At 35.8% G+C, this 24,316-nt stretch overlaps 6 protein-coding genes across 6 annotated transcripts; 4 read left to right on the forward strand and 2 right to left on the reverse strand.

The window, feature by feature from the left end:
- Nucleotides 1-22: 22 nt before the first annotated feature.
- LOC109181865 (alpha carbonic anhydrase 7-like) lies at nt 23-2,125 on the forward strand. The gene is made up of 7 exons (XM_019331806.1): nt 23-249; nt 372-583; nt 732-838; nt 1,108-1,225; nt 1,404-1,571; nt 1,664-1,717; nt 1,850-2,125. The coding sequence occupies exons 1-7, from the start codon at nt 159-161 to the stop codon at nt 1,931-1,933; spliced, it is 834 nt and encodes a 277-aa protein (XP_019187351.1). The 5' UTR covers nt 23-158; the 3' UTR covers nt 1,934-2,125.
- A 1,560-nt stretch (nt 2,126-3,685) lies between these two features.
- On the forward strand, nt 3,686-5,483 carry LOC109181866 (alpha carbonic anhydrase 7-like). Its single transcript, XM_019331807.1, has 7 exons — nt 3,686-3,901; nt 4,002-4,216; nt 4,314-4,420; nt 4,626-4,740; nt 4,858-5,025; nt 5,109-5,162; nt 5,252-5,483. The coding sequence occupies exons 1-7, from the start codon at nt 3,811-3,813 to the stop codon at nt 5,315-5,317; spliced, it is 816 nt and encodes a 271-aa protein (XP_019187352.1). The 5' UTR covers nt 3,686-3,810; the 3' UTR covers nt 5,318-5,483.
- Nucleotides 5,472-8,145, reverse strand: LOC109181862 (E3 ubiquitin-protein ligase MIEL1-like). The gene is made up of 12 exons (XM_019331804.1): nt 7,795-8,145; nt 7,618-7,705; nt 7,467-7,526; nt 7,234-7,266; nt 7,052-7,129; nt 6,920-6,963; nt 6,700-6,740; nt 6,516-6,598; nt 6,349-6,440; nt 6,166-6,235; nt 6,039-6,080; nt 5,472-5,949 (listed from the first exon to the last, which is right to left on the reverse strand). The coding sequence occupies exons 1-12, from the start codon at nt 7,881-7,883 to the stop codon at nt 5,791-5,793; spliced, it is 879 nt and encodes a 292-aa protein (XP_019187349.1). The 5' UTR covers nt 7,884-8,145; the 3' UTR covers nt 5,472-5,790.
- Nucleotides 8,146-12,747: 4,602 nt separating this feature from the next.
- LOC109181863 (zinc finger protein ZAT5-like) lies at nt 12,748-14,139 on the forward strand. Its single transcript, XM_019331805.1, has one exon. It carries the CDS (start codon nt 13,092-13,094, stop codon nt 13,938-13,940), a length of 849 nt encoding a protein of 282 aa, XP_019187350.1. The 5' UTR covers nt 12,748-13,091; the 3' UTR covers nt 13,941-14,139.
- A 4,419-nt stretch (nt 14,140-18,558) lies between these two features.
- On the forward strand, nt 18,559-20,229 carry LOC109181868 (ras-related protein RABE1c-like). The gene is made up of 8 exons (XM_019331810.1): nt 18,559-18,747; nt 18,866-18,938; nt 19,021-19,121; nt 19,363-19,428; nt 19,541-19,638; nt 19,707-19,769; nt 19,855-19,947; nt 20,040-20,229. The coding sequence occupies exons 1-8, from the start codon at nt 18,690-18,692 to the stop codon at nt 20,121-20,123; spliced, it is 636 nt and encodes a 211-aa protein (XP_019187355.1). The 5' UTR covers nt 18,559-18,689; the 3' UTR covers nt 20,124-20,229.
- A 73-nt stretch (nt 20,230-20,302) lies between these two features.
- Nucleotides 20,303-23,545, reverse strand: LOC109181867 (ras-related protein RABC2a). Its single transcript, XM_019331808.1, has 6 exons — nt 23,189-23,545; nt 22,288-22,356; nt 22,015-22,080; nt 21,430-21,551; nt 20,928-21,056; nt 20,303-20,744 (listed from the first exon to the last, which is right to left on the reverse strand). The coding sequence occupies exons 1-6, from the start codon at nt 23,334-23,336 to the stop codon at nt 20,634-20,636; spliced, it is 645 nt and encodes a 214-aa protein (XP_019187353.1). The 5' UTR covers nt 23,337-23,545; the 3' UTR covers nt 20,303-20,633.
- Between the last annotated feature and the right edge of the window lie 771 nt (nt 23,546-24,316).

Genomic DNA, 24,316 nt, shown 5'->3' on the forward strand with positions numbered 1-24,316 from the left:
AGAATAGCCCTCTCACAAGCTACCCTTCTATATAAACCAACCACACAACACCCTCTCATTCCTCACTTTAATCATATCATATCAGATCACCCTCTTCAAGAACCGAACCTCATTTGATTTATATATTCTGCTTCTTCAGATCGATCATCTGTGTAAAAATGAGGAAACAGAGCGTTTCTGCAACCTTGATTCTTGCCTCCCTGATGTGTTTCTTCCTTTTCTTGCATGCAGCAACGGCACAAGAAGTTGGTATGTAATGAAACATTATGCATGAAACATTGAAACAAAACCTTAGCTTATAATGAATGGTCTTTCTGTTTATATATGTTTCTTAACTATATATATTGTTTGTTGGCGATGTTTACTTACAGAGGATGAGAGGGAATTTGAATACGATGAAGAGAGCGACAAGGGGCCGAGTAGATGGGGAGACATAAAGAAAGAATGGGCAGCTTGCAAGAATGGAAAATTGCAGTCCCCAATAGATTTATCCCACGAGAGGGTCAGAATATTTCAGAAGGTGGAGAAGAAGAGTTACACACCTGCAAATGCCACTGTCAAGAATCGAGGCCATGACATTTCGGTAACAACATCTTCATTCTAATCAATCAAATAATTGACGGGTTTAGTCAACTCGATCAGCATATATTAATTAATAGAAGAATATAAGATATCAAAAAGAATGATCGATTGAATATTTTAACCTAATAATTTGTTCATATATGGTGTAGATTGAGTGGCATGGTGATGCTGGATCGATTCTCATCAACGGCACAGAGTACTCTCTTAAAGCAGCTCACTGGCACTCTCCTTCCGAGCACACCATCCATGGAAGAAGGTAAACTCCCAGCTAATTAAGTTAGTTAGATTGTTAGTTTGATTTGATAATTACAAAGTTACAACTTCAATTCAAGGAAAATATCTTATTAGCTTTCTTGATTTGATCAGTCAGCTATAAACAATCAAAGCTAGTCATTGTTAAGATCACAAAATAAAATTTATCTAATGTATACCATCAAATAAATAGTGACTACAAATTTCCTCGTGAAATAAAAGTATAATATCCATGTTCTTAATTAACACCTATGATACTATGTTTCTCGACAGATACGCTTTGGAACTGCACATGCTTCACATGAACACAGACAAACAAACGGGGCAGAACAAAACAGCTGTCATCGCTGTTCTCTACAAGATTGGCAAACCAAACGCGTTTCTTTCCAAGGTATGTCTGTGGCCGACCCTAACAATGATTACAGTCCACTAATCACTTCATTTTTCTTTGATTTGGTTGCTAAACCAAACCTCTTACCAACTTCAAAACAATACATTATTAAAAGTCGTACCTCGTACCAGAATTATGTTGTAAAGAATTGTTTTTGTTAATTCCATTATTTATGCAGTTGATGACGAATATAACATCCATGATTGATCAAGAAGACGTGGAGAGAAACATAGGCTTTGTTGATCCAAATGAAATCAAATTTATAACCAAAAAATACTATAGATACGTTGGCTCTCTCACTACTCCCCCTTGCACTGAAGGAGTTATCTGGACAGTCAATAAAAAGGTAACAATTATTTTTAAAAATTTTAATTATTCCTTAATTCAAGTAATTAATTTGGAGTCAATGCTAACTTCTCGGAAATCATTTTATTTTAGATAAAAACTGTATCCAGGAGGCAAGTGAAGTTGCTTCGAGAAGCTGTTCACGACGTGAGTAATCTTTTTTTTTTTTTTTTTTTTTAATTAATTAAATTTAATTATAAGTTTAGAAAAGTATATTTATTTGCGAAATAAAAATTTTCTTTTACAATTTTTAATAATAATTAGAAATTTTAATTGCAGTTCGCTGAGAGAAATTCACGGCCGCTTCAACCACGCAACAGTAGAAAAATCTATCTCCGACTGCCGGCGGAAAATTCAAAGTGATTGATGATAAAACACTTTCTACACGAAATAAAGAACTAAGCTATTATTATATGAAATTAGGGTATTTCATTTATTGATTTTTGGAGTTTTGCACCATAGGATATTAATAAATTTTAGAATTAAATTTATTGTTTTGTAATCCGTTGTACTACACGCATATTTTGTTATTAGACTACATATTTCTTCTCCCTACATATTTATTTATACTCTATGTGGTGATCAATCTTTAGTTCACAAAGGGCCACTTTTGTCTTTTTCTTAATCTTCTCCAACCAATAGAAGGCATAATGATTATATATATGCATGAGTTCTTGTAAATGTATGACATGTTAAAAGAACTCTAAATTAGTCATTTAATTACAAATAAGAATTAAACTTTTAAGACTATGATTAATGATAAATTCAAATTAGTTTAGCAATTGAGGATTTGATGATACCTGATGTCATATTCAAATATATAAATTGTAATTTTTGAATTATTATAAAGGAGCAGAGTTTGCACCGCAAATGCACTCAAGTAGTAATTACTAATTACAATTTCCTTACTAATCTAAAAGAAATTATGAATATTAGGAATATTTGCATGCTCAACCAATAATCATATCATGCCACTAGTAAATGCACTTTTTCCTATCTGCATCACGACATTTAATTCTATATGTTTCATTTTCATTTGGATCATTGCTTACCTACCATGAAAGGTATTAAAATTGCACATGCCAAAAAAGTCTTCTGATAACATAACATATATATAATGAAGTGAAAAGTGTGAAACAATGTAATGTGATGGAATATTATTAGAGCTTTCTCATTGTGGACAAATACATATCAAATCTTCTTTTTCTTCCTAAAAAAAAAAAAAAAAAAAAACTTATTTTTCTTACTCATGGTCATTAATTGACCTTAATCAAATAAATTTTAACTTGATTGGAGCTTTGAAAATCTGGAATATAAGGAGGAGAACTCTTGTAATAAGTACGAGAATTGTGCATTACACGTACAATAAATCATTCTCATTGTCTTGAATTAAAGATAAGGGATTCGGTAACATAATTTTAGAATGAAACGGCTTATTTAAATATTTGCATTACCTCAAATTAACCGGAAAATATGGATTATTTCTATGTATGACTTGCTTTGATTCAATCTATAAATAGTATTTATATTCTACTCGTTAGGAAATCAGCAAATAGATTGGCTCATACTCTAATTAACTAAAGTTATAGGCTCGCAATCTGATACAAGTGCCTAGATGTTTATCCATACTTTATATTCCTGATTTGATTTATCATTTCTAGTATGTCTGATCTCTGGTTGTACTTGAGACACAACTCAACTGGTCAATCTATATAAAATAAATTAATAATTTTAATTTATTAGCAGCTCAACTGATAGACGAACTATATGCATTCACATTCAACTTCTTTGTGCTTTCAATTTTCAACACCTTACCGGTTGACATCAAGCACATTCCACTATATCGAATATTCATAGTCAATTTTAGGTTGGATCGAAAAAACTACTCCCAATTAGTCAAGTTTTTCAAAACCGAATTATTAGAAAAAGGAAATAAATCTTTTTTCCTAATAAAACCTTTATTGAAAATGGTAACCTAACCAAGTGATGAGTGGGCATAATTTTTTATATCGGTTGATTATCTATAAATTTACCGATTATATCACGAGTTGATTACGTCAATTAAATTCACTGTCATTTATGATAATTATATGAGATATTTTCCAAATCCTCAGGCTGACACAGTTAAAGCGTAATTATATGATGAAAAAAAAAAAAACTGAAGAATTTTCATATATAGTGATAGCATGTTTAACAGCTATCATCAGCCCATCTTAAGCTCCGCCATTTTCATTTCCTGAATGAAGATGAAGATGAATAGTCTCATAATCCTTGCTTTTCTCTGCTTGGTTCTTGTCTTCCATTCTTCACTCATCAAAGCTCAAGAAGTTGGTCAGTTCCAGATTACCAAATATTATTCATCGTGTTCTTGTTCATAATAAAAATGATTTTATTAATATTTCTAACTTATTTTTAATTTGTATTTGTGAAGAGGATGAGAGAGAGTTTGATTACAGTTTACGAAGTGAAAAGGGTCCTCACAGATGGGGAGATCTGAAGGTAGAATGGGAAGCATGCAAGAATGGAGAAATGCAGTCTCCCATCGACATTATGTCTCATCAAAGAGTAGAACTTATCAGAAGCTTCGAGCATAAGTATTACAAACCTGCCAATGCCACTATCAAGAATCGTGGCCACGACATTTCGGTATTTTTAAGGATTCTGGTTTTCTATATGTCATGTTAAACATCGTCACCTTCTCAGATCATTAATATAATGGTTTGATCATTTTCATGTCATGAAGATTAAATGGCATGGTGATGTTGGATCATACTTTATTAATGGGATAGAGTACCCTTTAAAATCAGCACATTGGCACTCTCCCTCTGAACACACTATCAATGGAAGAAGGTAAGATTTGAATTTGTTTTGCATTTCAGTAAACCCTGCCTTGTGACCCTAGCTGACAGAAAATTGCAAAGAGGTAAATCAGCCTAAGTTGCTGACCAATTCAATAGGTAACTTTATGGTTACTATGTCAAGAGTCTGACCAACTTAGTTAGGATTGTCCCTACATTTCGATTAAGAATGTTTGATGCTGTATATGTTTGAACAGATATGCCATGGAGCTGCACATGGTTCACCAAAGCCCGGACCAGACACTGCAGAATCAAATAGCTGTTACTAGTGTTCTTTACAGGATTGGCAAACCTGATGCTTTTCTCTCCCGGGTAAGTAAAACATTGGACTTCAATTGAGTCGCTTATACATGAAGTACGGCTCAAACGCCCTTCACCCTTCCCCTTTTCTTGTAAATTCTGATGAAAGTTCGTCGTAAAAAAGGACAGCTGATGAGTAATATTTCACTACTGGTGGATGAAGAAGATGAAGAGATACACACAGGTTGGATTGATCCCACAGAAATCAACTATACCTGTACGATGTACTACAGATACTTTGGTTCACTCACTACTCCTCCTTGTACTGAAGGTGTTATCTGGACCATTAACACCAAGGTTTAACTTTTTTTCTGGTTTTTCCTTAACCTGTCTGATAGTTTAGTACTCTGCGATTATTACCTAACTTGGAAATTTTTTAGATAAGGACTGTTTCCTGGAGACAGATGAAACTGCTTAGAGAAGCAGTTCATGATGTAAGTTCAATTACAGAATTCTTTTACTCTGTACTTAACAGTTTTAACTAACACAGTAAGTTTATAGAAATTTCTTACATTTATTGCAGTATGCTGAGTGGAATGCAAGACCATTGCAGCCGCTCAATGACAGAAAGATCTATGTTTTGATATAAGCTTGTGAAAGAATAATTATGGAGTACAGAATAATAATTCAGATTTTATTCCTTTTACTGATGTTTCAATTCATAGTGTTCATGTTGTAATATGATGTTTTCGATCATCAAAAATATATAAATTTGAGGACAAGAAACAAGGATTGTGTTCAGATTTAAATATAAAGCTCCACACGTAATTAAGACTGAGCAAGATGCAAAAGCAGCATGTGATGGTTATATTTCTAAGAAAGAAGAACAGACTGGCTTTTATAATATTATTGGGGATTGGAAACTATAATTAGCAAAAGATATCGATCCATTACCCGATATGCACATAAATGGTACAATGATGGCCGTGCTAACGTGCTTGATGATGCTCCCCGATGGAAGATGGAGCGAATAGACCAGAAAGAATGAAGGATGCGATGTCTGGAATAATGATTTTGCTTCTTGGATATTCTGCTCTCGAGCCTCATCTAAGAAATCGAGGTTTATCCTCTAACAACTCCGGTGACCCTAGATGAGCATGAAGTGGTGGCGCCTTCTCTCGTTTGCCTTGTGTTGTAGGATTTGCAGTTATGGCACTTGTGCGCCAGAATGTGGAACTTAGTCTCAGATGAATTCCCACAGTCGTTGCAAAGGATCGAGACCTAATTTATTTGCAACGTGAAGAGGTAAGATTATTATGGCATCAATATATGCAATCCAAGCCTAATATATACACATATTAGTGTATTACCATCTTATTTTGATACATCTCCGGCATAGGTGTCAAGGCAACCTGAAATTTTGCAGTAACAATGATAAGTTAAAAACAAAGTCATATACCAATTGCAGAGTTTCAAATCTCTTTGGACACCGCCTACCTCCTCATCAAGCGTTTCCCATACCCGGGACATGTCACAAAATGATTTCGAGCAAACAGGACAAGCATACCTGCATTATCAAATTATTATTATTAGGAATATAAGATTTTTTTTACCAAAACGTGCAACGAGGATACGGTTGCTCTCATTGCGGAAAGAACAGAAAGACAAACAGAAACTTACTGATAATGCCTTTCCATCTCCATCACACATTCAAGATGCATAGTGTGCCCACAAGGCAAAACAGTAATATTTTTCGTGGTGTCAAAAACAAACTGCAGGATTAAATCACAATAATAAGAAAATAAGAGCTTTTATATTTATATATTGCTCTACGTTGCTGTATTTACCTCAAAGCAAACTGGGCAGTTGTGGTGCATTGCTTTTTCTATACAAATATGTGAATCCTTCATCAAATTCGAGTAGCAACATCCTGAACAAAATTCAAGATGAAGTTAAATCCCAGAATTATGGAACAAAACAGACCATGTAACACGCTAAATGAAGTTAAATAAATATAGTGAGGTCACTTACCACATGTATTACAGTGAAAGAAATTTTCTTTGCCTCCCGTTCTGTGATGAAGAATGGAAAAACATGAAAAGGAAAAGTGAAATGCAAGAAACAAGCAAAGAAGAGGCAAAATGACTGACTTTGAGCCCCGAAATTAATGTCACCACATTATTAGGTAAAGAGCATCCTTTGATATCGATAGAAATGATGACAAAAATAGTAATGGTGAAAAGGTTTTAACCTGCAGATTCCACATTTGTCACAGTGATATTGATTCTTCGAAACCTAAAGACACAAACCAGTTTGTTTGTTTGAGCATAATAATAATAATAACCGGACTAGACTTTCTAATAACAAAGATTCGAAAACTTACATCATCATCAAAGAAATTGCACTTTGAGCAATAGTACTTCCCCATAGAAACCCTGCATTGGATGCATCTTTGTTGGACCTGCAAGACATTTGCGGGGCTATATAAGATTTGAAGTAGTCATCTAATCGAAAACAGTAACTACACCAACACCAATAATCATCAAATCCAGAAGGAAAACTCACATCTTGCTCAGTGTTGCACAAGGAACAAATGACCTGAACAGTGAAAACACATGCAATTATTAAACCAAAAAGTTGAAAATTACAGAACAGCTAACTTCTACGAAAGCCTTATAAAGCAGTATCCATTATTATTACTCTTTAGATAATTAGATTATACAGAAAGTAATATCTTCTTCTTCAGATATTGTAAAGTCCACTGTAATACAGAAGATGAGAAAATTTTGAAACTATACCCTTTTGATTTCATGTCGAGGAATGTCATGCCGCTTGAGTGGATCAACTTCTAAAGAATTCTGTCCAAAAAATCATAATCAGTTTCTCATTGAAGATGATAAATACAGTAAAAGCTAGGAAGAAGTTTGAAAGAAAAGTGAAAGATTATACCTTTGCTTCATTGTGGCAGTGTCTGCAATCGAATATCTCATCACAGCACGGAGCTCTGATCTTGCATCTCCTCATATAGTGCGAGCACCTAAACAAGATAAAAATTAAAACTTTCACTTAAATCTTCTTGTTTTTGCAGAATTCAGTGTAAAAAACATCAAGGAAAAGAGGAAATACCCATAATTTCCGCATCCCATCTCGGCCCTAGCTCCATCTTCATCCAAAAACTGATGAGGAACCATCTGGTGCAGCAAAGCGTTCTCCATTTCCGGCAACCAAAAAACGATGGTGAACTGAGTTTGGTTGCAGAGGAGAATTAAAAAAGAAGATATTTTTGGGTGATAAGAACAAAAAAATCTGGTGCCAATAATGCAAATCTTTGTGAAAATTCAGATTAGACCCCCATAGTTGAGGCTTTGATTCAATGAAACACCATCATTTGCATTGTGGCGGATGACGCGGCGACACGCCAGCCAGCTAGCCTCCAGCAATACAAACATTCAAAGCTACAGACGTAACCTTTGAAACGACACCGTTCCCTCCAAGGAAGCGCAGGCAGCAGTGTCGCGTCAATGGGCGTTTCGTCACTTTCTTCTCATTGCATATATTTCCACAGTAAAATTTTTACATGACTAACATAGCAGACTTGTTTTGATCGACAACTATTTTATCATGGGCCTCCTACGTTGGTGGATCAAAGGACATATACAACAACCGGCCCACTATACTCATTCTTGGACCAGCTACATATAGGTGGACATGCAGGGGCAAATTATATTAGGCAAATTATGCCCTGGACCCGTGTCCACATTGAATTGTGGACACGGGCCCAAAACGACGTCGTTTTTTTTTTTAAAAAACGCGTCATTTAGTTATATAAAAAAAAATCGCGCGCGTTTTGCCGTTAACGGCGTTATTATTATTATTTTTTTATTATTATGAATGTACAGTTATGCCGTTATGAATGTACAGTTATGCCGTTATGAATATACAATTATGCAATTATGAAATTATGAACACAGAGCTCTAACATTATGAACTTACAATTATGAACATATATAGTGATAAAATTATGACCATGGAGCTTTAAAATTGTGAATATAGAGCTTCGAAGATTATGAATGTACAGTTATAGAGTTATGAATCTACAGTTATGGAGTTATGAATCTACAGTTATGAGATTATGAATCTACAGTATGGAATTATGAATGTACAGTTATTGATCGAATTATGAACAAAGAGCTCTACCATTATGAACTTACAATTATGAACATATAGTGATAAAATTATGAACATAGAGCCCTAAAATTGTGAACATAGAGCTTCGAAAATTATGAATGTACAATTATGGAGTTATGAATGTACAGTTATGGAGTTATGAATCTACAGTTATGGAGTTATGAATGTACAGTTATAGAGTTATGAACGTACAGTTATAGAGTTATGAATGTATAGTTATTAACATATAGTAATAAAATTATGAACATATACTCTTACAATGAAGCGGTCTGAAATTAAAAAAAAAAAAAAAAAGATAACAGTGCCTAACGGCACTGTTACCCGTGTCCAGCAAGCATGCTGGACACGGGTCCAACGCATAACGATTGATTATATTATGCACCGCGGTGCATAATCGATTATGCACCGCGCGTCTTTTTTTTTAAATGAAAATTAACAGTGTTTATTTCCGCCGTTTTGCACTGTTTTGCAAAAAGTAACTCTGTTATTCAGTGTCATTTTGTATACACTGCAGTTTCAGTTGAACACAACTACAGTTTCATTTCGATATAACTATAGTTTCATTCGATATTTATAGACTCAAATATGTGAAAATGTTATTTAATTTTATTTTATATACACTATAGTTTTATTAAAACACAACTACATGATTATTTTGATATAATTACAGCTTCATTGTACAATATACACTCAAATATGTGAAATGTTATTCACTTTCAGTTTATATACACTACAGTTTCATTTCACTATAACTACAGTATCATTTTGATATAACTGCAGTGTCGTTTGGATATACTGTAGTGTCAGTTGGTGTTTAATATACCAAACAAACGGACTCCGTTAACTCTAACGGCGGGCCGTTTCTTTACTTAAAGAAACGGCGCCGTATATGGGCCGCGGTGCATAATCGATTATGCACCGCGGTCTATAATATAACAACTGCATGCAGGCGCGTCTCAATTCAATGTCTCATAGTATTGATGTCATTTTCTTATGAACAAATAAATGCTTCGATCATTTTCTTTTTCGGTTAAATTAGTTATAAAAACATGTTGATGTCCAAACCACCATCCTCCGTTAACTACATAGAATACACATATGATATATACTACTGATTTACCATGATTTACATCATCCCAAATACTCTGTCGGGTCAAAGTGTGGAGCCCTTAGGGTTGGAATTCAGCCTTTTGAAAGAATGATATATACTAGTGATATACATGCTCAATAATTGAAAATGTCCCCTATCTGGCCTACTACGTATATCTTCCCTCTCAAGGTGCTTAAGTAGTGGATCGGAGTTAGTTGTATTTTTATAGTATTGTTTGTAGTGCCATTAACGTAGGAGACAAGCTACATTCGCCGCCATGCATGTTTTGCTTGCTCTTTCATTCTTCCATGCTTCCAAACCCAGTCATCTTTTTTTTTTTTTTTTTTTAATTTTTTTTATGAATAATAGATAAAATGAATAAATAGCCTTGAATAATAACAATAATTTTTTGGTCCTTAATACAGATATTTTTCATTATTTTAGAGCTGTAGACTGTATGTAGTAGCGTTTTATAACATTAATGCTTTGCTTGAGGTTAGTGGGAACACTCCTAGTATAGCTAACCAATAAGTCCAGGTACGACAATTAGAAGACCATCTTAATTAATTACGTGCCCCTCACGATTTATCCATCCCACGTTGTCTCTTAACACTGACAACTATGTATGTGCATTGTTACTCCAAGAATCTATTCTATTCTCCATCATAATACATTGTTCTTTTATTTATTTATTATCTTTAATAAACATTAATGGAATATTAGGCTTAAGAAGTTGGAGAGATAGTTGAGCCCAAAAGAGCTAGTCAAAGAATAAGCTAAGGCCTAAGGTGTCATACCTTTATAAGCGGGTAGAGCTCGCGGTCCATAGCTCAATACGGGCAGGAGTGGGACGTTTTAGGCTAATCTGTAGCATAAAAGCACTAGGTTAATTACCTACTCCTAATCTTGTAACAATATCTCCCAATGCAGAGCATTTTAGACTGAGTCTCTCTTTGTATAAATATTCTCTCCCAAAAAATAAAAGGGATTCAATTTCTCCATAATAAAATATATACTTCTATTTATTCTTCTCATATATACTCATTATTTTAAAAGTGATGTTGGTTTACTGTCAACTACGACCCGTTAGTAGTAAAATTAATAGTCTCCGCTCAACAAATTCATACTTGCATTGCTTTATTTCCCCAATTATGTGTTAGATTTGGGATTAAAAAACCATCCAATTCAACACCATAAAATAACTTCAGTAACATCCGATATTGATTGAGGTAAGTAGCGGCGGCCCGCGGCCGGCAAACTAAATCTACTACGTAGCTGACCATGCACATGTACTGCATTATATTATCCATCCATGTCGTCGATCAATACGATGATCATGACGAATATTAATAAAACTAATTAAAATACTTAAACTAATAACTCCATCCTATAATGTGAACTAGCTTTATTCTTTTCTTTCAATTCATACTGAACACTAACATGATCTAATCACCTTAATTAGCTTTCTTAATTAACTTCACTTAAACAAACACTTAGCAGCTCGGCTAGCCAGTACTGCCGGTTCATTAAATATACGCACACACGTTGTCAAGATAAGGTGTCGCTGTCTGCTACTTTAGTAACACTAATCATCATTAACCTGCATATGGATTATGTACAGAACATTAATAATGATGAGTAAAATAAATATATATAATAATCCATATATGCATGATCAGCTTAGCAAACCCGGCGCGATTTTTGGGTCGTAATCCATTTAACAAGTGATCAAACTTTATATGGTTCTTGGTACCCAGCTAGGTTGGTGGTTGGGTCAGTCAACTGCACATGGAGGTTGCTTCATTAAGTGCCTAATATCACTACTAATAATCTAACTTAACTAACATCATTTCACCAATTAAGTCAACACTTTTGCATAATCGCCCAATAATATTGTATCAGTATAGTTCTACTATGTAAAATTACATATATAATTACTTCACATATTCGTATATCAATGAGTACATCTTGAATTGGCTTTTTGAATAGTCGTTTTTAGTGTGTTTAGTAAGTTTAATTTGTTTGTATATATGAATTTTATGTAAGGGCAATATATATTTGGTTTTGGCATTTTAGTTATCATTGCTGAAAATTATGAAATTTCCGACTGTATGAAAGTGATCTTAAATCAAGTCGAAAGTAAAAAGTGATCGGAAATAGCAATAAAGGTTTTTTCAGATACCAAAAGTGGTCGGAACAAGACTTTTGACTTGATTTAAGATCACTTTCAGGTAGTCAGAAATTTCATAATTTACAGTAGTGATATAAAGACAACACAACCAAATGAAGAGGAAGAATAAGTAGGTAGGGAGGCAGAGAACTGTAAAATAATATGTGGTGCCAGGCTGCCAGCTACTCCTCAAAGTAATGGTTGGCAATGGATAATGGGTTTTCTTCAAACCCAACCAAAATCTTAATTACTCCATTATTTCAATTTTCTATTAGGTCAATTGGTATTGTCGTTTTAGAGAATAAAAGAGTTTGAACCATTACAAGTCTCTTTCCGGGTAAGTATCTATAGGCTCTATATTCTAATTCGAGTGCTCGGGTTAAAATAGGAAAGTTATCTCGGAAATTATAAGTCAATAATTAGGAAAATGCTCTCCTAAATCATGCAAATTCTGGGATGAGATAAGATCCTTCTAGTATAGTGTTATATTTGTGTGCTAAAATATTTCTCCCAACTCTGGTCCAAAGTGGTAGTACCATACACCTTAGAAATTAAAATACTAGGTTATTATTATCCACCATTTATGATGCACATATATATACATATATACAACTTAATACTAAGTTATTAATTATTATCCACCATTTATGATGCACATATATATACAACTTATTCCATAGCTGGAAGGCTGGTAAAAGATGCATATTCACGGTTACTGTTCACGGGGGCGGTTGTAAAATTTGACACAACAAAAGACAACTCCTCCACTAGCCTCCCACTCCCACCCACTTCAATATATATAATTCTCAAGCCCCAAAAATTGATTATATAAGCACTTTAATTGCTAGCTCTATATATTGCCTATTCCCCATTTCCAACTTTTTGACAACTAACTTTCTTCTTTCTTTATTCTCCATTGATATTGAGAGCTCTCTGCTTACTCCCTCGCTACGAGAAAAGACCGGATTGGAAGTGATGATCAAGTTTGACGATCACATGGTTAGTGCGATCAAGAAAAGGCGGACCAAGCGGCCGCGGCAGCCATCTCCGGTTGCGTTAAGAATGGCTACTAGCTCCTCGTCTAGTACGATTCAGTGCCGCGGAAGTGATGGTCATTTCTCCGCCGCCGCCGCCGGCAGCTTTGATCATCTGTCCTCTTCTTCTTCGCCGTCGTCCAACTCGGATAATAATATGGAACTAAGCGTGGATTTGGAGGAAGACATGGCTAACTGTTTGATCCTTTTAGCTCAAGGCCGCCACGATCAAGAACCGCCGTCGCCGTTGGTCGCCCCCGCCGCCAACAAGGAAGTTTACGAGTGCAAGACGTGTAATCGAGTCTTCCCTTCTTTCCAAGCCCTGGGTGGCCACAGAGCTAGTCACAAGAAACTGAAAGCGACGTCATCGTCGTCAGCAATTCCTTCGCCGGAAAATCAAGAAAGTTACGAGGATGTTACAACGTTGTCGCTGCAAATTCCGGGCAGAGTTTTGCCGCCGCCGTCTCCCATGCTTTCCAACAAAAACAGGATGCACGAGTGTTCCATTTGTGGAGCTGAGTTCACTTCCGGCCAAGCCTTGGGCGGTCACATGAGGAGGCACAGGCCACTGCCGCCTAACGCCGCCGCAACTACCACCAGTAGCGGCGGCGGCCGTGAAGATTCATCGTCCCATGACACGAAGAAATCAAGAAACTTGATGTCTTTTGACCTTAACCTTCCGGCGGCACCCGCGGAAGAAGAACGCCGCGAAACCACCTTCCCCTTTGCGTCGTCGAAAGAGCGAGTCATCGTCTTCTCCACTTCTACTCTGGTCGATTGCCATTATTGATGATTTGATGATCATCATCAACCTCACCCCGGCGGCCAGCACGTATATTCTTTTTTCTTTTATCATTATATTCATCTCTCATCATTGAGAGCTGTGAATTATTATTACTATTATTTTTACATTTATGCTCATGATATACATGTAAAAGTTTAACATCATTAATGATTCATTAAATAGTTACTATTCCATCTATTTATAAAATAAAATGTCGATGTTTTTTTTTTAAAAAATTTATAATAATAAACAACTAAATGTTTTTAATATTGTTAGTCTTTTAAATTTTTTTGTTGAGTAATACTGACTCTGTTACAATATAGTATATGTTCAGATCAGAGCTACTTTCTCAATATACTGAACCATAAAGAGTCAATACCACCCTATTAGACTCAAACTCATAACCTCTCATTTAGGGAGCCACTAGAAAAATTTATATCAAATGCCACCAAAATTTAAAAGTTAATTATTTTTTTTATTAAAAAAGATATAAAAGTTATGATTGAATACACCCCTAAGTAATTCTCTGAACTTTCTCTAAGCGTAACACGAGCACCCCAATTCCTACTTGAACAACGCCTACCTTAGCACCCCAATTCCTACTTGAACAACGCCTACCTTTATATAATGTATATGGGATAAAACTCAAATTTGAAAATTCAATTCAGATCATACAAGTCATAAGAGATTCGAATGTCAACTCGATTACAGTACAAGTATGAATGTCAACCTGCAATATGCGGGCGTTAATTATAAGGTAGGCGGGTAGCAATTAGAGAGCAACCCAACTAATTAAGTTGATCTAGCAATTGAACGAAACTGTCTATTAGCCTGCTTGGTTTGAGTTACTCAAAGGACAACCTATGCTAATTTATTTCTTTGTGGTCATTTACCCTCGACTAGGATCACAATGTAAATTTTACTCAAAACGCACTTTTACACTTTTCTGTAAATTTAAAATAGGTAGCTAGGCGGGTGTGACACCATGTCCGGGAGGAGCTAGCTGCAGCGCAGCAGCACCACAAACAAAAGGAGTGAATTAGGGTCACAAGAAAGCAACACCTAAAAGCTATCATCCATAAGTGTCTGTTTCATTATCAATATGACAATTAAGAATTAAGAATATAATAAAAATTTGATGAAATGAGAGAGTGTTGCAAGTGGGAAGCCAGGCAGGTATGTATGTGCCAATCACTTTAAATTTCTTTTATGGATATCCAACCTGTACTATCATACACCACTCATCCCATCATGAGATGCAACGTGATCACTTTAATTAATTTGCTTAATTTCATTAATTATATTGTTGCTAAAATTACAAGTTAGGAATATTGTAGTGTGGAGTATAGCCAACTGCATGCCTGGCTGGTGTTTACTGTTTTCTTTGTGGCATTAAGGATTCCAGTTTTTTGAGGAATTTCATGAAAATGACACTTTAATTTTCACTAGATCGGAGTTAGTCAGTTACCTACTCATACATACATATATATGTACCACAATTTATTGTTTGGTTAGACCCACTTCACATACCTAATGCCCTAAATGTTTCTCATTTATTTTTTGTTATAAAAAAAAAAAAATCTTAGTAGGTTTCAAACTTATTACAGCTAATATAGCCAATTGAGTTGTGCTCCAAGACAAAACACTATAATGATTGTGTGTATTAAGGGTAAACTTCGCTCATGTGTAATAGTCCGCAAATTGCACCTGAGAGGTAAATCGCACTAGAAAAAGACCTTGTGCGACATGCTCAATCAATTAGAGAGTCTTGACAAGAATCAAACTCATGATTTTTAAATTTTTAAATAAAAAAAAATCATGCTCTATCCACTCGATCATCCTTTAGGGGCATTGTGTTTGAACTTTGTGGATGAAGAAGCAAGGGTTGTGGGAGCTCAACATAATGGGTCAAAACTCAAATCCAGAAAAACATTACATTAGTAGAGATAACAACGAGGAGAATACTTGTCCGTCTAGCTATTTTAAAACAAGAGTTAATTCCAATTTTGGTCGTAAATTTATAGGTGACAATTCATTTTTAGTCATTTTTTTCAAAATATTATCCTTTAGTCCTAGTATTCTTGTGGCATGATCAATTTTTGTACTCCATCAACAAAATCGTTTAAATTCATAAAATACAAGGGCATTTAGATTTCCAATTATGATTTTAAAAAAATGGAAAATCAACGATTTGGTCCCTCAATTGTTAGTGAAATATCAATGTAGTCCCTTAATCGCGAAATTATCGATTTAGTCCCTGGAAATAACTGTTTTTAGTTGATTTGGCCCCTCCGACCGTTCCCCGTTGAAAATCCGGCGAAGGCTCCGATTTGGCATGGGTAATTTAGTCTTTTCACACCATCTTCTTCATCCTCCCTGACTAAGCTTCACCGGAAAACTTTCGTCGGCCGAAAAATGGAGCCAAGTCCATCTATCACGAAATATGCCGCTGAGCCGATTTGTACTAGGTACGGTGGTCCGTCGGATCTGCTGGTTCGCTGCCTGCCTGACCGGAATTGCTTCTCAGGGACATCTCGCTGCCTGCCTGACCGAAAAGTACACATCTCGTTTCTGATGGGGATAGGGTTCCACTTAGTCATCATAAGTTTTTGGAGCCTCATGATGGTATGGAGTTTGAATCCAAGGAGGATGTCTTTTTGTTTTATAAAGAATATGCAAAATCCATTGGATTTTCTGTAATAATAAAGGCCAGCCGCCGATCAAGAATATCTGGAAAATTTATTGATGCAAAATTTGTTTGTACCCGATATGGATGCAAACAAAAATCTTCTGTATCTGAAACTCTAGAAACTGTTGCAAATATTGATGGCACAAACAATATCCCAATCAAGAAAAAGAGAGGAAGAAAAAACCAATCTTTGTCAAAAACAAATTGCAAAGCTTGCTTACATGTTAAAAGAGGGTCAGATGGGATGTGGGTGATCCACACCTTCATAAAGGAGCATAACCATGAAATTGTTCCAGTCCAGTCCTATAATGTTCAAGGCCATAGGAACAGAATTTGGCTTTAGATGAGCGAGATGCCGAAGTTATGCTTGAAGTTTGTTTGAAATGGTTGAGGTTGGATGAAAGCATTCAGCAATTTGCAGCAATTCCGGTCAGGCAGGCAGCGAACCAGCAGATCCGACGGACCACCGTACCCAGTGCAAATCGGCTCAGCGGCATATTTCGTGATAGATGGACTTGGCTCTATTTTCCGATCGACGAGCGTTTTCCGGTGAAGCTTAGTCAAGGAGGATGAAGAAGATGGTGTGGAAAGACTAAATTACCCATGCCAAAGCGGAGCCTTCGCCAGATTTTCAACGGGGAACGGTCGGAGGGGCCAAATCAACTAAAAACAGTTATTTCCAGGGACTAAATCGATGATTTCGCGATTAAGGGACTACATTGATATTTCGCTAACAATTGAGGGACCAAATCGTTGATTTTCCCTTAAAAAATAAATATAAAAATATAGTGGATCAACCCACTTTGTATAATAAATCAAAATATCATTGTATTTAATGACATTTCAACGATTTTATTGACGATGAACTAAAAATGATCATGTCTAATAGTACTATGATCAAAAGGGCTGTTCTAAAAAAAAAAAAAAAATTAAAAGTAAACTTCCACGGGCAAAGTTGAAATTACCTCTTAAAACAATATAAACTTAACGTATTAAGATTTAGAAAGATAGGGTCTATTCAGACATTATATTATATATATAAAGAAAGTATTGGATGAATGATTATTGGATTCCCATGGGCAACGACTAGTCGTTATATCGTGGATCGTGGTGTATGTGCACTATAGTCAAAATGGCGCCGTTAATTTTAACGGAGCGCGCATTTTGTATATGTTAATTACCAACTGACACTACAGTATATCTAAATCAATTTATCCGCACGGACTTAGCTTAATGGTTTAGTGGGCAGTATTTGAGATAAGAGACCAAGGTTTGAACCTCAGCGGCCATAGTGTGGGAATTATGTCTAAAGTGGGATTTAACCTTTTGGTTAGATAAGTATATCTAAACCAACACTGCCTCACGTATTGAAACTGCAGTTATATCAAAATGATATTGTATATGAATAACATTTCATGTAGTGTATATAAAATGAAACTGAATAACATTTCACATATTTGAGTGTACAATGAAGCTGTAATTATATCAAAATGATCATGTAATTGTGTTTTAATAAAACTATAGTGTATATAAATTAAATTAAATAACATTTTCACATATTTGAGTTTATAAATATCGAATGAAACTGTACAATGTATACAAAATGAAACTGAATAACAGAGTTACTTTTTGCAGAAGGGTGCGAAACGGTGGGAAACAGATACCGTTTCTTTTCATTAAACAAAACGACGTCGTTTTGATGTATATCCAACCCAGAGTGTCCCTAGGCTGATTTTGGCAATTTCATATTCACTTTTGAGTATATCTATTCTATTCTTTGGGCCAACTTTGTGCACTGGACTTTAAATTTACTCCAAACAGATTCAGAGACGTACTGCAGTTTCATTGTACAACTCATGAAAGCCTGCTGTTAAAAAGCAAAAACATAAGACTTGACGAAGCACATATACATAGTTGACGTTAGTTAGTTAAGGAGCAACGTAAGACAAAAAGCTACTTGTCTCTTCTTTTGCCACTCTCCTTACAAGGCCGGACATACGTGGACCTCTTCAAACATAAAAATTCAACCTTTTCTTCTTCTTCCCAGAAACAGACTCTGATCTCCCATGGCGGCTCGAGCTGACTACGATTGCCTCATCAAACTTCTTCTCATCGGTGATAGCGGCAAGTCCAATACCTATCTGCGTTCTCAAAACAAATCTCTCCTTTTTTGTCTGTGCTATTAAGGTTTGATCTGTTTCTTGACGATGAAGTTAGCTTCTTCCACTGTTCATAATTGCAGGAGTCGGAAAAAGCTGTTTGTTATTGAGGTTTTCTGAGGATTCATTCACACAGAGCTATATTACCACTATTGGGTATATTACATAGTTTTTCAGTTCACAGCAAATGAATTCCTCTGCCCAGATTACTGAATTATTTTATTTTTTTGAGTGACAGGATTGATTTTAAGGTGAGAACTATAGAGTTGGATGGAAAACGTATGAAACTGCAAATATGGGATACCGCTGGCCAAGAACGTTTTAGAACAATCACCACTGGTACATATATATATGGATGGATGATAAAATCTTTTTACGAAGCCACCACTACCAGAGATTGTGCACGGGGTAAACCCAGTTTTATGACCATAGTTGACTGGCTCAAAGCAATATGACCAATAGCCACTCCTGCTGCGAGTCAACTTGTAACCTTGGTTATAAAGTCAACAGTCTGACTAACTTGGGTTTACCCCTTGGATGGTATCTTCTGATTCTAATTCCTAGGTTGTCTGATATGCAGCTTATTACAGGGGAGCCATGGGAATATTGTTAGTCTATGATGTCACTGATGAATCCTCCTTCGATAGTATATCTCCATTTCTGCTTCTCTTACTTTGCTTTGAATGATACATGTGAAACCGGTAACATAATATGATAAACTAGTTTCCCAGACCTTATCTTCATAAACATGAATGCAGATATCAGAAACTGGATGAAAAATATAGAGCAGCATGCCTCTGATACTGTGAACAAGATACTCATTGGTAACAAAGCCGATATGGATGAGAGCAAGAAGGTAAAACTAACATAATTTGTCTAAAACTCCATACTCCATCTGGCATTCGATTGAGTGTTTTGTTGCAGGTTGTGCCAACCTCACGAGGCCAGGCTCTAGCTGATGAATATGGTGTAAAGTTTTTCGAAACTGTGGGTATCTTAAGACTCTGTTTGGTAGTTATTGTGTGAATGCAAATATGCAATGCCCCTGAATGCAATGGTGTTGTTGAAACAGAGTGCAAAAACTGGGTACAATGTGGAGCAAGGCTTCTTTGCCATTGCTGGAGACATTAAGCAGAGACTTGCAGAGGCAGATAGCAAAGCAGAAGTATGAATTACATTTATTTACATACCTCGATGATTGCAGAGTATTATTATAAGTGTATAACCATGGCGTTTTCGTTTGAATGTTTGTTGCAGCCTTCAACCATCAAAATCAGTTTACCGGAACCCGTTAACCCTTCAACTGGTGTTCAACAGAGATCAGCATGCTGCAGCACTTGAGGAAGTTCAAACTGCAGTATTGGTACCACCCTGCTATTTGTAGCTTACACCTGTGTAGGTCAGATTGTGTTGGGTTAATAAATTTAAGGCTCTCTTCATTATCTTCCTTTCTGAATGGTTTCTTGAATGACACAGACAACCAAGCAAAAAACAAGAAAAATAGCACACAACACCCGGGCTAGTAAGAATTGCCAATTAAATCGGAGAATGATAATAAATACATTCAATTTGGTTTTCTTAGCAATCTCCATGTATGGACAGGAAAAGAGATCAGAAAACCAAACTGACCATTCACTATACACCTAACTAATAGAGAGGTCAAGGCAACATTCCCAGAGCAGCAGCAGCACACTCAGTACGACGACCTCAAGCACGAAATAAAGCAGCAGCATGAGAAAACAAAACCCTCATTTACAAATCTGGTCACAATCTGTCCAGGAAACATGATCCCCATCCAGAGCACTTCGTACGATACATCTGTCAAGAGCAGAGTCTATATCCCCCATTCTTCTATGAGCAACAGCCTCCACCAGTTTGTGTTTGATGTTCTTGTTTCTGCTTTAAGATATTTCTCTTCACTGTGGTAGATCCTTTTTCCAAAAGACTAGGCACCTCCATTATCTGGAAAATATAAAGTCTCTTATCAGGAGCGATCTTTTTACCAACTCAGGGCATTATGCAGTTTATGCACTTCGAGAAACATGATTTCATATATTCACTAGGGTGGTCCCATTTTTCTGGTAACTTAGAAAGTGCCAAATAACATGCTTTAAGGTCCTAAAAAGGTGATGGTAAGTGTGTCACCTTTAAGGCAAGCTCTTCAAAACATTGCTCCACATTTTCTCGTGTCCTTGCACTACATTCAAGAAATAAACTTCCAAGCTCTTTTGCCAGAGTTATACCTTCCTCCCTGCTGACAACTCTCTCAGATTCCTAAAGTTGCGTGATTGTGAAAGAATAGAAGATATAATTATTAAGTAACGCTAGTCCAGCATAAATATAAAGAAATCTTCATAAATTCAAATTTACAGTTTATACTGTTGAAGGAAGTTGACCACATAAGAAGATAAGTATGACAGCTTTCCTTTTTTTCCCTTTAGATGGTAGAGGCATTGATTTGTTTCTCATAGTAAAGTTATGCTTAACCATATTCACACACACTAACAGGCAATACATTTATACAACTAAAGTATACTTAGGTGAATCCTCACTTCCTGATAAAGACATAAGCAATCGGCTGGCTGCAATAAAATAATTTTTCCAAGACTTGACAAAACCGAAGAGAAGAATCTTTCAGAAAACTTACTCTGTCAACTTTGTTCCCAACAAGCATTTTGACACAATCCTGATTAGTTGAGTAAAGCTCCATCTCTTTTGCCCATACGTCAGATATATTTGTGAAGGTAACTCTCTTTGTCACATCATAAACTACAGAGAACAAAAAAATACAACTCTTTCAATGAAAACTAAGAGACTTGCCATTACAGGGAACTTATAGAGATTGTTTTGCCTATGTCTACCAAGCATCATACCAAATTGCATAAAAGTATAAGCTAAAAGAGATGTTCCACATGAATGCACCTAGGTTGTTTGGTTCAAATTTTGGACATGGGAAGATTGACAGCCAGGATAAATTTTGGAATAAAGATCTGATAGGATTAAGATTTGGACCAGCAATCCCATGCTTGGTTGATAGATTGTTATAAGGAATAAGGATGAAAAAAGTGAAATTTAATGAAAATGAAAAGCTATCATGTGCAAATATTTTTAGGATGTAGCTGTCTATGGTTAACCACCAAGGACCAATTAGCATCTCTCTACAAGGATAGGAACTCTTTATATAGAAAAGCAATAAACCATTCAATTCATCCTTGACATATTCCATACATACCAAGAATGATTGCCTGAGCACCTCTGTAATAAGAGCTTGTCAATGTTCTGAACCTCTCCTGTCCGGCTGCAAAAGGAATTATAAATTCAGAATCAGTTAGTTCATTAGATCTGGGGAAAAATGTGTAGTATTTTTCTTTTGGTTCAGAGGAAAAGGATATTGTTCAAGAAGTCTATTAAAGAGTACATTGTATTAGAACAGTGAAAAAAGTTTATGCAGCGCTAATAAAACCAGAGAATTGTAAAACACAACAGAAGGTTGCATTTCCAATACCTGTGTCCCAAAGTGTAAGTTTCAGTCTTTTCCCACCAACAGCGAGCGTCTTCATCTTAAAATCAACACCTGTCATAAGCAAAGAAGAATAGGTCCCAAATTCAACACCTAGTATAAGCAGAAATGTAGACTTTATAAGGATTCATAGTACACTAATGTGGTTAAATGCTATAGTTACTAATTGTGAATTTATCTTCTTAATTGTGATTCTATTCTCCTAATTCGTCCATGTAATAGTCTCGTTCACTAGGATACTCCTAATTTGTCCATGTAACAGAAAATGGCATTTGAAGTAGAATTTTAAAATGAGTTAGGATATGTTGGGCCCAAGTCGAAATCAAATCACTGACCAAAAGAAGACACACAAGAAGTACAAATCCAGCTTTGACAGAAGCTCCATAACTTCATAATCACCATTCAAAGACATAATATAACAATATGACACTAGAAACTAGACAAAATATAACCCAGCCAAAACCTATTCGCCACTCTTATCAACTACACTACATTGTGGCTATTAGATTGCGTTTTCCAAATTTATGCCCCCAGATCAGACAACAGCTAGCTCACAAAAAGAGCAGAAAGCAACAATATTAAAAACTAAAAGATTCTACAGGAAATTTGTCCCATTGCCAAATTCAAGAAATCCTCAATCTCATTTCGTTAACCACCAACTACAACATGGAAATTGGACATCAAGCTTTCACCTTTCACAAATTTTACCGGATTTAAATGCAATTTCGTGTAGTTATAGTAACTGATTTCAAATCATAAAATATACAAACAGATACAGTAGAAGCTCATGCTGAGCTGTAGTAGCTCTAGCAGGCTCCAATGTCCATATCACAAGATCAAACCTATTACAAGTGATTAGCTAGGTAAAAGGAAGGAAGTGGCGTACCAATGGTAGGGGCAAGATCGTCAAGGGCATTAGAAATGAAGCTGACGAGCAGGCTACTTTTTCCTACTCCCGAATCTCCGATCAACAAGATCTTAAACGACAGATCAAACCCCCCGCTACTGCTCTGTCCAGTCGACGACGACCCCATTCTCTCTCTCTCTAGAACCCCAGCAGCAGTTAAAACTATGCAACAGTGACAACGCTTTCTACTTAAGAAGAGAAAAAAGAGAGCAGAAAAGAGGAAAAGCTTACAGCACCATTCATCATCCGTCCTGTATAGCTATTAGCTAAGCACATATAAAATACAGAGAGAAAGGAATATATAATTGCATATACACACAGACACTATGTATGTATGTATATACTGTATGCATACGGTTAGAGAGAGAAAAAATATTAGCTAAGCACATATAAAATACAGAGAGAAAGGAATATATAATTGCATATACACACAGACACTATGTATGTATGTATATACTGTATGCATACGGTTAGAGAGAGAAAAAATAAAGAATATCGTTGTCCTTTTCCTTCACTTTCTCTCTCTAAAACTGATATTGTAAAAAAAGGATTTGCAGATGCGATTCCGTTCTTGCGGGCAACTCAACTCAACGGACAGCTCAGTTCGTGTTGAAGGCCAGTTAACGGCAAGTGGCAATTTCGAAATTAGAGACGAAATGAGGGGCGGAACTGAAACTTAATTGGGCTCCAGCTTCCATTTTATTTGGTGGTGGGTCGGTATCTGTGGGCCTTGTGCGGCTGCGGAGTTGGGTCTGGGCCCGATATGTTTCACTGTGAGGAACTCTCTAGGCACACGCACATTTTCTTTTTCAATTGTTATACAAAAATGATGTACCTTCAGTTAACACATTTTGCACCTATCGTTAACAGGCTTTGTATATGTAAACAAATATCACATTATGAACTTTGATACAAAAATTCTGTATCTACAGTTAACGATTTATATACATGCAAACAAATAACTTTATACGGAGTAATTGCTTAAACATAATATGATAGCTACATATACATAAATTATAGGTATAGAATGTGTCAACTATAGAAATATAACCTGAATGTTATATTTGGACCAGGGTCTACAATAAATTAATGTTTTAGAAATAAATA

The sequence above is a fragment of the Ipomoea nil genome, unplaced genomic scaffold (genome assembly GCF_001879475.1).
Source record: "Ipomoea nil cultivar Tokyo-kokei standard unplaced genomic scaffold, Asagao_1.1 scaffold1043, whole genome shotgun sequence".
In the NCBI taxonomy this organism is placed as follows: Eukaryota; Viridiplantae; Streptophyta; class Magnoliopsida; order Solanales; family Convolvulaceae; genus Ipomoea; species Ipomoea nil.

What these genes read in the sequence shown, in the direction of transcription:
- LOC109181865 (XM_019331806.1), top strand. Translation starts at nt 159, where the DNA reads ATGAGGAAACAGAGCGTTTCTGCAACCTTGATTCTTGCCTCCCTGATG. An exon ending in CACACCATCCATGGAAGAAG is followed by an intron (nt 839 to 1,107) that starts GTAAACTCCCAG and finishes GTTTCTCGACAG; the next exon opens with ATACGCTTTGGAACTGCACA. An exon ending in TTCGAGAAGCTGTTCACGAC is followed by an intron (nt 1,718 to 1,849) that starts GTGAGTAATCTT and finishes TTTTAATTGCAG; the next exon opens with TTCGCTGAGAGAAATTCACG.
- LOC109181866 (XM_019331807.1), top strand. Translation starts at nt 3,811, where the DNA reads ATGAAGATGAAGATGAATAGTCTCATAATCCTTGCTTTTCTCTGCTTG. An exon ending in CATCAAAGCTCAAGAAGTTG is followed by an intron (nt 3,902 to 4,001) that starts GTCAGTTCCAGA and finishes GTATTTGTGAAG; the next exon opens with AGGATGAGAGAGAGTTTGAT. An exon ending in ATCGTGGCCACGACATTTCG is followed by an intron (nt 4,217 to 4,313) that starts GTATTTTTAAGG and finishes CATGTCATGAAG; the next exon opens with ATTAAATGGCATGGTGATGT.
- LOC109181862 (XM_019331804.1), bottom strand. Translation starts at nt 7,883, where the DNA reads ATGGAGAACGCTTTGCTGCACCAGATGGTTCCTCATCAGTTTTTGGAT. An exon ending in ACTGCCCAGTTTGCTTTGAG is followed by an intron (nt 6,441 to 6,515) that starts GTAAATACAGCA and finishes TTAATCCTGCAG; the next exon opens with TTTGTTTTTGACACCACGAA. An exon ending in GAGATGGAAAGGCATTATCA is followed by an intron (nt 6,236 to 6,348) that starts GTAAGTTTCTGT and finishes TTGATAATGCAG; the next exon opens with GTATGCTTGTCCTGTTTGCT.
- LOC109181863 (XM_019331805.1), top strand. Translation starts at nt 13,092, where the DNA reads ATGATCAAGTTTGACGATCACATGGTTAGTGCGATCAAGAAAAGGCGG.
- LOC109181868 (XM_019331810.1), top strand. Translation starts at nt 18,690, where the DNA reads ATGGCGGCTCGAGCTGACTACGATTGCCTCATCAAACTTCTTCTCATC. An exon ending in AGCTATATTACCACTATTGG is followed by an intron (nt 18,939 to 19,020) that starts GTATATTACATA and finishes TTTGAGTGACAG; the next exon opens with GATTGATTTTAAGGTGAGAA. An exon ending in GTGTAAAGTTTTTCGAAACT is followed by an intron (nt 19,770 to 19,854) that starts GTGGGTATCTTA and finishes TTGTTGAAACAG; the next exon opens with AGTGCAAAAACTGGGTACAA.
- LOC109181867 (XM_019331808.1), bottom strand. Translation starts at nt 23,336, where the DNA reads ATGGGGTCGTCGTCGACTGGACAGAGCAGTAGCGGGGGGTTTGATCTG. An exon ending in CGATCTTGCCCCTACCATTG is followed by an intron (nt 22,357 to 23,188) that starts GTACGCCACTTC and finishes TGCTTATGACAG; the next exon opens with GTGTTGATTTTAAGATGAAG. An exon ending in TTGAAGAGCTTGCCTTAAAG is followed by an intron (nt 20,745 to 20,927) that starts GTGACACACTTA and finishes TATATTTTCCAG; the next exon opens with ATAATGGAGGTGCCTAGTCT.